The sequence below is a fragment of the Falco punctatus genome (genome assembly GCF_963210335.1).
Source record: "Falco punctatus genome assembly, chromosome: 5".
In the NCBI taxonomy this organism is placed as follows: domain Eukaryota; kingdom Metazoa; phylum Chordata; class Aves; order Falconiformes; family Falconidae; genus Falco; species Falco punctatus.
The window spans coordinates 22,536,371-22,549,143 of NC_137584.1; the positions used below are offsets into that span (position 1 = coordinate 22,536,371).

The following is a 12,773-nucleotide window of genomic DNA, read 5'->3' on the forward strand; positions in this document are numbered from 1 at the left end:
ATAAATGAGTCAATCTCCCTTGACATTAGTGTGAGTAGGCTTGTTTGGCATCAGACCTTCTCCAGCAAATCTTACTTTCTTCTCTCCCTCCTTCAAAATGTTTATTAATTAAACTAATGCTGACACTAAGCCTCTGAAGGGTGTGTGGAAATGCTAATGTGCCTCATCATGTATTCCATCTGACTCAATTACCAGAGCATCCTATTTGTCCCTCTAATATCCATCCAATGGTATTGCCCCTCTGGGCAGCTAGATGCACGTTCACTCTGAAAAGATAGTCCCTTCTAAACAGAATTGACCCAATTAATTTTCTAGCACTGATAACAATATTTTTAAATGTGTACAGAAGAATCAAAGGTACATTGAATATTGAAAAATGTGGAGCAGTTTATAGGAAGTCCTTTAGCCTTTTGAATACCATGTTCTTGTGAATGATAATTTCTGTACTTTAGCATAGGATTAACTGTCATAATAAATTATTTCTGTTTGCCCGGAAGGAAGGAAGTGGAGCTTGCTTAAATAAGGTCAGCTAAAGGTACAATCAAGATGAGACTAACCTTGTCTCCTGTGCCCAAGGATACCTCTGAAAAGCTGCCATAACATGCAATAATTTGATAGCGTCAGCTAAAATTAACCTGTGTACTGTAGAAGGAGATAAGAATAATATTAAATTCTCGCTGATGCTCACTTTGTATGCTACAGAGACTGGCTCTGACGTTTTGTGAGCTTGCCATAGTAAGATTTTGAAAACCTTAAAGGCCTTTAATAAGAAATTAGAATAGAAAAGAAGAATGTTTGAGTTATTTTATTGAGAGATTTGCTGAAGTTCTTGTGATGACAGATTTATATAAAAATATTTTTTTTCTTATTTTGATAGCTATTTGGAGGATAAAACCTTTCTTTGCTTTGCTTTCTAAAATTTCCTACTTAAACTTTCTCACAGCAATATCATGTTCCTAAGTCTTTAACCCTCTTGAACACTTGCACTCAAAGACCAGACACAGAATGTGGTTCCACAGCCACAATAGTTTTTCACACAAAAGAAGCATTTTTCATCACTGTCCAATGTAATTCCTGGCTGTTTATATTGTACTTAGATATAAACCCACTGTTTGTTGGCTCTAAGTACACAAATCTTTCAACAAGCTGTTTATTTCAAATCCAAGCATCTTTTAATGAAGTGTGATTAAAGACCATTTCCTTTCCAGAGCTAGCTTGTTTGGTTTTTATCGTGACTACTCACAGACATCAATGACTTGCAAGTCTTGCAGTCTTTCTCACTTGAGGAATTTGAAACTACAATAAATCCATCCTCACCATTATCTGTTCAAACGATCATGTTCTTAGCCTACAGTAGCACAACTTCAATCCCTCCTTCAATACTGAAAACTGAGGTAAGGTACAAGAAAAGGAGGAAAACCTCTCAAATCTGGCATTTAACTTGCTCATGTGAGAGGTAGGATGCCTAGGTCTAGTCTCTTTTTCAGTCTGTTTGCCTAGTTAGACAAGGTTTAAAAGGATAAATAGAAGCAGCACTTCCAAATACAGGGAAGACTGGGGGTTAGTGCACTACCCTTGGTGGTCAGAGATACAGGTTCAGATCCCCATGAACGGAGAGAAGGAGAAGGAGAATGCCACTCTCCCGTCTCCCAGATGAGTGCTCCAACCTACAGTATCTGACAGCTTCTAAACTAATTCCTCTGCTTTTCATCTGTCTCAAGAATAAAACATTTTTTGAATCAAGTGGAGTATTAACAAATACATTTGCCAGACAAAACAATGGAAGGTCTATGTCACTTAGATGAGGGGAAAAAAAAAGTGGAAAAAAGCTCTGAGATAAAATTTATTTTGGTACTGCTCATTTTCCTGTTTTTTTCAGTTTGTCTTGGGGGTGTGGAGGATGGAGAGAGAGAGAGAGAGACTTAAGCTCAGAGGGTGACAGAGACACTCAGAACTGCCTTTAAGCCATGACCGCAAACACAAGTTACAGTCCTAATACTTGTGCCAAACACTTCCATCCTTCTCCAGTGAACATTTTGCAGAGCGACATTCCTCCAGGCCACCCCTCATCCAAGTTCCCCTGTCTCCCACAATGCTCCCTTTTCCTCACATTTGTCCTAGAGACTGGGAGAAGTCACAGGACAGGAGGGCTGCATCTGGGACATTTGTATCAGCAGTATTAGTTACCATTAGAAAAACTCTTTGCTAGAAGCTGCTTAGAAAATTGCAAAGGTTCATCAAGGTACATAAATGAACTTTTATTGAACAGGGAACGTGATCTGAAAAAGCCAGCGCTGCAAACGCTCAATCATGTATTGTATGACAGATAAGTGAGTAATCTCACTAAAGTCCAATCTATTTGAACGTTTCATGATAAGCATATATTGAAACCTTTGCCTAGCAGAACATCACCCATGGACGAGTCCTGTTATTCATTTTGGATAGAGGAGAATCAAAGACAATTGTCTTAACTGAATTGTATACATGTCTTTTGATACCAGTTTAAGCTTGCATTTTGACTTGTATTTTGAAGAGTAAAGTTAACGTCACAAGTGCCACCCAGTGACTGCGATTAACCATAATTTGCATCTTGTATTGAAAGTCGATAGTCTGCATGCTACCAGCTGTGAAATTGTACAATAAGCAATAATTAAACAATTTAAAGAGTAAACAGAACTAGTTAGGTGTGATTTGGAGCAGTGAGTAGCAAAGGTGACTTTTAAAGTTTTATTAGCACAAAGCAAGAAAAACAAAATACAACCATGTGACCTACGCTTCTATAAGTAAACAGTGAACATTTGTAAAGATAAAGTCAAACTATAAAACAACAGTATCACGACTAAATATAGACTATCCACTAGACTTACAGCATCAGAGGCTTCAAAGTCAAAGGGACTGTGTGTGGAACAAAGGAGGAACCATCTCTGAATATGTATCTAACTGCAGTTCAATATTTTTGCTGGTGGGACATTTGTTCTCAGAGGGTTTTGGGGTTGTGGGTTTTTTTGGTTGGTTTGTTGGTTGGTTTTTGTTAGTGGTTGGGGTTTTTTCGCAGAGGGTTGGAGAGGGTAGAAATAGAAGTTTGATGTGCAACTTGCCATTGCATATGAGAACTTCTGGCAGGCATTTGGCTTTTTGCTATCTGCAAGTCCCACCCCATTACATGTATTCAAAATGAGATTGTTGCAGACGTGTACAGCACCATAGCACAGCTACCTCCCTAAAGCAAACTCCTAAAAGCTCAGTTTTATTTTGGACATGCCATATAGTTATGTGTGGGAATACCCCAACTACATCTCACGTGTTCTATTTTGTTTGTCAAATGTAGTGTCAAGCTTTATTTTGCTGTGCCCTCAGGTTTGAGGACGTCCTCCGATGGTGGTATTGGCCTGGGTTTAGCAAGCTGGCCAGGCTTAATTTCAGGCATTTTTTCACCATGTCTGTACACACTTACAGTGACATCCACTGTTTCCCCACCATACTTGTTCTTGACATGGATGCTGTATTTGCCTGAGTCTTCTGAGGACACTCCCTTGATTGTTAAACTGGCATATTTCCCTTGTTCCAGTGAAAACACATAGTGCTCATTACATTCAAAGGCCTTGTCATTCTTGAACCAAACCACTTCGGGGTCAGGATTTCCGAATACAGTACAGGTCAGATTCAATGTCTGAGGGAGGAAAAAAAAGTAATTTTGAGGATCAGTCAGATTTGTTTAACCAGCATATACTCAACATTGCTTTCAGGCACTTCTTATTCCTAGTTAATTAAAGTAAGACAGGCATCATATTATTGAGGACTGAAAAATAGGGTTCCTAGGTTTTTTCCTTTGATTCAGTCTTTCCACCATCTTACTAGTGACTTCAATGCAGTAATAGCCTCAGGGTAACAGTGTATGAAGATCGTAAGTTGGACTGTCATTACAGTCCTGCCTGCAGGAGATTCCTGACAACCCATTAGTCTGACATGAGGTTCAGGCAATGATAGATTTAAAAACAACCTTGAAGTTTCCCTGTACACAGCAGGGAGTAGAAGTGAGCAAATCTTTTCTGACCAAGGCCTCCTGAGGTTATTGCTTGAGATGATAACAAAAAAAAAAATACCCCAACAAAAATCACTTAAAAATAGAGTACATAACATGAATCATTGGACACTGATTCCAGGTGCTGCTGACTAGTAAAATGGAAATATTTCACAAAGAATAAATAATACATAAATGTTGTAAAAGTGTTACATGCATGTATAGTATATTCAGAGAATAGCTGAAATGACCTAGTAAGCCATCCTGGCAGTTCAGGTGTTTTCCAAGGACTGAAATGAGATTGAAGGAGACCATAAAATTTTCATGGTTGTTCTTCCTAATTTTTTATATATAGTTACTGCTGAACTCCATTTTGACCACTCTATGTATATGTATGTTAACTTTATGTATTTAGGTACAGTGATGACAGGATAAATGAAATAATCATGTGAGAAGTTACATTGATTAGTGTCTACTTTGTCCACCTTTGCTAGAAACTCATTCTGCCAAATAATCTGCCCTAGTAAATTAAAAAAAAAAATTGTGTTAGCGAAAAAAAAAAAAGAAAGAAAATAAACCAATGAACAACCCAAAAGTGATAGTTTCTACCAGAATGCTTCCTTGTACTCCCTCCCTTCCATATTTCCCTTCTGGTTTTACCAAATCCTGACCCAGAGGGAGCAGAGAGAAAGTCCACTTGTGTGCACATGTATGTGTTTTTATATAATATTTTTCTTGAATGATGATGACTGAATAGGTGTGATATAACTCAGACAAAAAAAAAAGCAGGAAGAAATTTTAAGTGATTGAAAGTGCCATATGTTCACAAATTTAAGCAGTCTTGCATACCGCATACTCCAAAGTCAGAGGGGAATACTGAAGAAAGATTTACATGCTCTGTGTACAAGCTAGTGACAACCTAAGTGTGTGAGTACTCTTAAAGATGTGGTATCATGTAGGCTTTAAAGTTAACTAATAACCTATAGGAAACAGGCTTACTACAAAATAGTTAAAGGAGTAATGATACAAATATGAAAATAAAATTTGGGGAAATGTCTAATAGCATGGCTTTAAATCTTACTGTCCTTTCTGTAACTCAGGCAACATTTCATGACTATTGCCCTCAAAAGTTACCTCATTCAAGAGCAATTAATAATTAATTCACAATAATTAATCAAGTCTTAATAAGTTAATATTAAAAACTTACCAAAGAACAGATATATTCCACAGTCATTTTAGATCATTTGGACCTGTTCTAATTTATTAAATTATAGATGTGACCTAAAATCATGTATACTCTCTTAAGAAGCACTAGTAAACTTTGTCCTGTGTCCATGTATTTGTGTAGTTATACCATTCCACTGCATGAGAAAAACTCTCTGCTCTTTTTTATTTTTTAATAGTTACTTCTGACACCTGTACTTACATAACTTTTGTGTGGTACCTGTTCATATTTATTTTAAAGGTGATTTTGAATTTTCACCTTTTTGTGATCCATTTTGTTTTGCCTGATTTCAGGAACCAGAGAGTTTCTCTTCACATGTTCAGTTATGTAATCCTCACATGATTAGGTCTCCTTTGAAACCTTTTACTTCTGGAAATGCACTACGTAGCATTTCCTTAATTTAAGGTTGTCATTTTTAGGGTACGATTGCATGAGGAAACTGCAGCTTTCTGTTCATGCAGTCAGGTGACTTAATCGAGCTCTTTCCTTACAGTTAGACTGATTTAAGGTGTTGGTCATAGAGTGGCTTACACCTAACCTCCTAAAAGACTAGCTTTCCTGCTGTCAGGTGCCTCTGTCTACCACAATAAGAAGCACCTCATGTGAACACCCATTAGAGACAAAGGAAGGAATGGACCAAGAGGAAAATCATCTCTGTCTGGTCCAGAGTTGAGAAGCTTTCAGCATCCACTGCAAGGAACATATGCTCCCCCATCTTTTTAAAGATATTACTGCTCCTAGCTATCCAGAAAATACCCAAGTACATAGAAAGTTGGAAGAGTTGTGTGCAACATCTTACTCTGGTGATAAGAAAATCAGTTTCCACACAGAGCCATACAGCTGTAGTCTCTGAAGATGCACTTCATACAAGAGATGTAAACAGCCTGATCAACATGTTCTTGATAGCCAGAAGATGGTAAGTCACATTGGCTCATGAGCTGATCTGCTATAGTCAGGCAAAATGGAAGTCCGTCTAGCTCTTTTAGAGGTCAAAAGCAACTGCTTAAGTACACAAAAATACAGAGGATGAATCTTATGTGTGTATCTTATTCCCAGTATACCTTCTGGCTTTCCACAATTTGGTGGCTTTTAAACTGGTTATGAGCACAAGTTGTATCAAGAACGTTGTATTTAATGGTCCCTGCTGGGCTTCCTTTCATGATATTGCCTATTTTATTTTTTGGACACAAATCTATTTTTGCCTAAGTTAGTAAGGCACAAATTAATTATGAACCACTTGAAGAAATACTTCCTTTTGATACTTCAAGGCCTGTAATGACCATGTAATTAGGCATTCCCTAGTTCTTGTGCTGTAAAGTACTGGATAATAATTTCCAACTATTGCACCTCTGAACGGTGCACAATACTGCAGATTTCTTTTTTATTTTACCCTGTTCTCTTTCAGTAATTTTTCTTCCCAGACTGAAGACCTAGTTTCTCCCCATAGAGAAGGGCAGGGCACTCAATAGAAGATTTACTCCAGGAGAAACAGACAAGAACTTTGTGTCTGTGTAGGAAGAATTAAGAGTTTGCCTTTCCTGGACTGAAGATTTGGGTGTCCGTCATCTGGAACTCACCCTCAGGATGGAAAAACTGAGTTACACTACTTCCTTGCGCCATTAAGGATTAACAGCAGCTCAGAGTAAAAGTCTTCTCCCTCTAGCTTAGTATCCAGAGAGTCTGGCCTGAGTTTGCATGAGATCCTACTCCATCATGACAAAAATCCCAGTGAGGGACAAGCAGTCAGTCAGAATCATGAAATTTCATCTCCCCTAGTCAAGTTGACCTAGGAAGGGACTTTAAAAAGATTTGCCAATTTTGACTTTGTACCTGGGTGTTTAGTTATTACTGATCTAAATTTTTTTTAAAAAGTGTATTCACTGGCCTTCCATCTCCCGTAATTATATACTGTAATGGGGCCATCTGCCAATATATAGAAGAAGGGGGAGTTCAGCCCCTTGGCACAGACAGGTTCTTTACGCATCTTTACTCTTACCAGCCATAACAGTCTATGTCTGACATGCTGGAGAATGGGACCTAACTTTTCTTTCTGTTATGCTGGCACTCAGGGGGTCACTACTTTCTTCTGCCTCTTCCATTTATTTCTTCTAGAGGGCAGAAGTGGACTCTCCCCTTGAACTGCTCTGCTCAGTACACAGAGCTGAAATCCATCCCAGATTTGAGTATGCAGTAGACTAAGAGCCTCTACACAGCCAGCACAAGACCAATGCCTTGAGGTTGGCCTTGCTTGCCAAAGATCTGAATCAGGTAACTGTGCCTCCTTTGACTGTATAATCAGGTTACGGTACCTGTGTTTACTGAGAATTTGCATGTGTCTCAATTAAGTTACTACAATTAGGTGGTTTAAATTAACCTCCTTCTGCTCTTAGCTTCTACGAAATCATCTGCATTCCTTCCCCGTTTGCCATCAAAGCAAACCTCCCACCAGTCAGCATGACTTGTTGACAAAAACTGTCCTTACCTTCCCATCCATTATAGTAACGACATCAGGCAAACCACCAATGACTTTGCCACGATCTAGGAGTTAAAGAAAAATATGTGGACCATGTTAAGTTTAGACCTCAAAATTACTCATTTCTTAATGTTTTTATAACTTGGTACCATGTTAGTCACAACTTTTATTTGGATTTATCCTTAAAAAAGCCTGCAGTCCCTGGTTAATTAAATGTAAAATAATACAATTTTTGTGATATTTTGTGTTATTTCTTTTTAATGTATTGTATGGTCCCCTCAGACTTTTTAGCAGAGATTGTGCTGTTATAGCAGTCTAAACCGATACACTAAGCTACTACTGAGCTTGACAGTTTGTGCTTTAGGCACAAAGCAAAGCAAGGATGATGCTTTTAGCATCTTGGTGGTATCTAAAATCTAAGAAAAATTTGTTCTGCCACTCTTTGTGGGCAGAAGCATTTTGTCATTACCAGGGTATTGATACCAAAGTACCAGTATTCCTACAGCCCCTAACAGTAACAAGCTTCCCCACTGTCTGTGTCTCAGCAGGCACTGCCCAACAGACATTAGCAGGTAATTTTTTACTTATAGGTAGATCCCAATATTCAATATAATCAGTAGCTTTCAGAGTCAGCACTCCTTGTATGACACCCAGAAACTCACATCTTGCAAAACCTCTACAGACACAAGAAGATACAGTGGAGGCTTGCAAAATGTGTAAAACTTTTAGTGAGTTTCCATTGGAATTAAAAATAAATAAATCCACAAATTACTATTATTATTGCTGTATTATGTGCTGACAGGGGATTTGTGCAGCCACAGAACTCTGAAAGCTATGAGAGCATATCATGATGGATGCCTTAAAAAGAACAAAAGACTACATTGTAGAACACCTTTGATAAAATGTAAAATAAACTTACTCTTCTCAGCAAAAGCAGCTGCCCTAAAATTGTTGAGGAAGAGAGGAAAAGAAATATATAATGTTATTAATTAAATTATTAATAAAATATTTGTTTCTGTAAGTAAAATCACTGTTATTACAGCATTAAAATGCAAAAGGTGTAACACTTACTTGAGTCGCTGGAATTCTGTGTATGCATCATCAAAAGCTGTAATAAAACAATTGAAAGAGTTATTGTCCGTGAACATAACTTGCACTTGGGACTTAGTATAAATACTTAAACATATACCCATGTTAAAGTGCTCTTAAAACCCAGGGTTACACAGTAGCAAAATGGGAAACCAAACCCCTGAAAGCCAATGCTACTGGTGGTGAAAACAGATATAATACTAAAAAAATTATAACAGTTATGCAACTGAACTACAACTGGTTCTGACCAAAGGCTTTCTTTTTTTACTGCCATTCCTCTGATAATTTCCAGTAAATTCTGTTTAATCCATGAAAATTCCCCATGTACGTATGGTCATACAAATATACCTTGTCCTGACAGATCAAGTGTGCGTTTGTAGGATTCCTTGTCACCAAAGATTTCAAAGGTGTAATTTCCCTTATCCTTTTCAGTGGGTTCACGTATCTGCAGCCAGGCAACATCCTCTCCACCTCCAATCTTCATCTTTTCACCAGAAGAAATCTTAGAATCCCTAGAAAAAAATGAACAGAAATGAGTTTGAACATTCTTTTGATGTATATTCTCCATAGGAGATCACCTATAAAAAGTTACAAAGGGTAACAAGGTATTTCTAAACTACAGATAAATTGCAACTAATGGGAGCAATTTCCCAGAAGATTCTTGTCTTCCTAGTAGGGGTATGAAACACTTTGGAAACATTAGCTTGAGCTTTCATTCCAAAGATTAATTTGTTCACCCTCTTCTCATTCTTCTCTCCACATACACAATTTGTATTTATATCTGTATGCACATAGATGTCTGTACTGAAAATGGTGCATGACTTGATAGAGTTCTGTACACTTCATACACACTAGCACAGAATATATTAGAATAGTAAACTAGAAGCAAATAACCTTTCCTGATGAGGAAAAAATATCTTTTCCTTTCATTAACTTCAAAAGCCAATCTAGAAAACAATAAAAGATTTGAATAGGATTTATTACTCTTGTATCAAGTCACAATACACCTTTTTTTTTTTTTTTTTAAAGAACAAGACAAGAAGTCTTTACAAGATGTAAATTTACAAGAAGTAAATTTCCTAACTGCAGATAATCTATAAACAGATCTTTAAAAAACAGAGTATTATATCATCTTATCATCACTTCCTAAGCTAAGAGTATGAGAAATGCCCTACTGATTCAGATCAGGAGTTCTTCTGGTCCATATTAGGTCATGAAGAGTAGAAATAGAAGAAGCTATTTAGTGAGAGTATGCAATCCAGAACACTTTCAGTGATTTGAAGAAAAGTTTCTTTTTTCATTCATTAACTAAAGAAATATTTCTTTTCATCCTTCCTCCCCAAGAATTTTTAGCTGGAATTTTTCATAGATGAAGTCAGCATTAGCTTCTTTCTGATCAGTTATTTTATTTGCCCAGATAAGGCTGATTTGGCATCGCGCCTAGAGAATTATTTGATGGGGAAAAGGAATTTTTAATATTTCCCTTTCTGTAAGACAACTACATTGAGTTCAGCGTACCACATTAGATACCTGGAAACTACTATATATGAGAAAATACTACATATAATATTCCCAACTGTGCCATGAGTGGATGATGCATGCTGCTTTAGGGCTGGTGTTATGTTTCCTGCTATGCAGTATAGTCGATAATTCAAAGCTAGCTAGAAATTTACATGGTATATTTCATGATGTGCAGACAGTGGTAAAAAAAATATGGATCGTCTAGCCTTTCATTTTTTCCAAGAAAAAAATTGCTAGAACCCCATTTAAAAGAGCAGGAAGGTTTGAGGAGGTTGGGGAAGGTTGGTTGGTTGCTTTGTTGTTTGTTTTAGTCTTTGTTTTAGCTTTTAACTCTTGCTTATAGTCATTGAATTCATGGAAGAATTGAACTTTTATTTGTTCAAAATTTGTGTTCAAGGATCCTCAAGACAATCAATGTATAAGACATTACAAAATCTGAAATATTAGGAGGGTGCAAGGTGTCCATATGTAAATATAAATATGCACACATTAAATTAGCCATGTAGCATTCTCTACTTTTGTATTTTTATGAACTGGGTGGTGGAATGGACTAAGTCACTTCTAAAACTCAAGTAGATATGGTGAAAGGCAGAAGCAAAACCTATTTTTCTTTTCTTTTCCATCATATTAGTATCACATTTACTGAAAGAAAGAATAGAACTCACTGAATACAAAGCCTGAGTTACAAGTGCAGCTGCACACCCTTGCAGAAGTATTCTCCACCTCTCTGAATCTGATAATCACAGAGATTTTTGTTCCTGTCTTCACAGAAATCAAAGGCTGGATAGCATTGCAAAACTAAGACAATATGCCGACAAACCAGCCTCTTCCTGTCCAAGTCAAACCAGTTCACTGGGTGTCATCTTTGTAGTCCATCAAGGAACATGCAAGTTGAAACCACTCGAAGAGTTTTAAAATCCTTCCAAACCTTACCTGTGGTTTCAAACCTGAGGGCCTGACGCAGCAAAGCATTTGAACGCATATTTAACTGTAAATACACAGATGAATAAAGCATCTCCAAAGTCAAAGATTAATATAACACTGAGGGTGGAAAACTATTGGGAACTTTAAAGTTAATTTCTGGTCATATTCTTAGCTCTGAGGGCTATTCTCAAAGTATTCTGTGCCTCTTCAAATATCTTTTCAAAGATGAGGAACCAGATTAAAATAATTTGGGTTACTTACGACTGTAACAGTTTGGAAAAAAAATCCTTTCTTAATACTGGCTTTTATTAAACTGTGAGAGCAGATCCTTGGTATTCACATAGTATGGGCATTTAAGGAAAATGGCAGCCCTGAATAGAAAACTATTTTGCTGTCTCTGAACCAACCAGATAATATACTGGAAGAGAAACATTCTTGTTATGAATAAGAGGCTGGAATACTGTAGGTTCTTTTTTCCTGGCTGTTACAGCTCTCCTGATAGGTGTTGGACAAGTTCGTTAATATTTCCTTTCCTGTATGTACTATCTATGTGAAAAGATAGATGTGCTGGAAAAAGAAATTCATTAAAGTGGTTCAGTTACTAAATGAATACCACAGAATAGTAAATCATAAAGGTGGCCTTTCTTCTGAAATAAAATGGAAAAAATATTCTTAGGTACCTGTGAGACCAGTTGACTTTCATTTCTTCATTGTAGTACTTCAAGAAACACTGGAGCCTTATTCCTTCCTCAGTGCAAAGGATCTTCAGTGGAGAGGCTGACTTACCTATGTAAAATAAAACATATGTCGATCAAACAGGGTAGTGGGATGAACAGTAAACTGTCAAATGGACTACTTGTACTGTCAGGACAAAAAAAACCCCTTAAGATTTAGGTCATGATTCTCAACTACTATGAAAAGACAATTGTTCATGCCTCTCAAAGGAGACCTGCTGATTTATATCAGGTGAAAGTTCAGTGTGAGTTTATGGGTTTATTGTCATATACAAGCATCATGGCTAGCAAGATCCATTGTGAAATAATAAGCTAGTCATGTAACTGCCATGAAAGAGTAGTGTCATGATTCTAATTGCACTAAAATTTTATTCTTGTGCAACACCTCTTCTTTCAGTTGAAATGACTCCCAGCTTCTCACTGGGAGCAGGATCAGAATTTTGTTTTCTCTGTACCAAGGTTCACTTACTAATAGGAAGTAGGAAGAAAATTATTGCTACCACACTGCCACAGTATCTAAACCAAACAAGCCAGGTGGAATAATGTTTTCCCCCTTTTAGTAGTGTCAATTAGCAAGGTCAACTGCCTATTCAGAAACTTAATAACATGTCCATAATAATATAAGCATCATGAGCCTCAGAGATTTCGCACTTACAATAAAAATTGTCTGCCTCAGGCTCAGATTACTTTAACATAAAAAACCTACATGAAAATTAAAGACAGCATTTACTTACCACTGATTCTGCTCAATGCCAGAATTATATCATCATACACTGAAGAGAAAAA

General features: G+C 37.1%; 1 protein-coding gene across 2 annotated transcripts in view; it reads right to left on the reverse strand.

Moving 5' to 3' along the window:
- Positions 1–2,233: 2,233 nt before the first annotated feature.
- The window catches only part of MYOM2 (myomesin 2), an 87,600-nt gene continuing 77,060 nt past the window's right edge, over positions 2,234–12,773 (reverse strand). For both annotated transcript variants that reach the window (XM_080387727.1, XM_080387728.1), the window contains 7 exons: positions 12,722–12,760; positions 11,934–12,039; positions 9,157–9,320; positions 8,791–8,827; positions 8,639–8,661; positions 7,729–7,784; positions 2,234–3,670 (listed from right to left, as the gene is read on the reverse strand). In XM_080387727.1, coding sequence (XP_080243853.1) covers positions 3,338–3,670; positions 7,729–7,784; positions 8,639–8,661; positions 8,791–8,827; positions 9,157–9,320; positions 11,934–12,039; positions 12,722–12,760 — 758 coding nt within the window. In that variant the 3' untranslated portion in view covers positions 2,234–3,337. The remainder of the gene's footprint in view (positions 3,671–7,728; positions 7,785–8,638; positions 8,662–8,790; positions 8,828–9,156; positions 9,321–11,933; positions 12,040–12,721; positions 12,761–12,773) is intronic.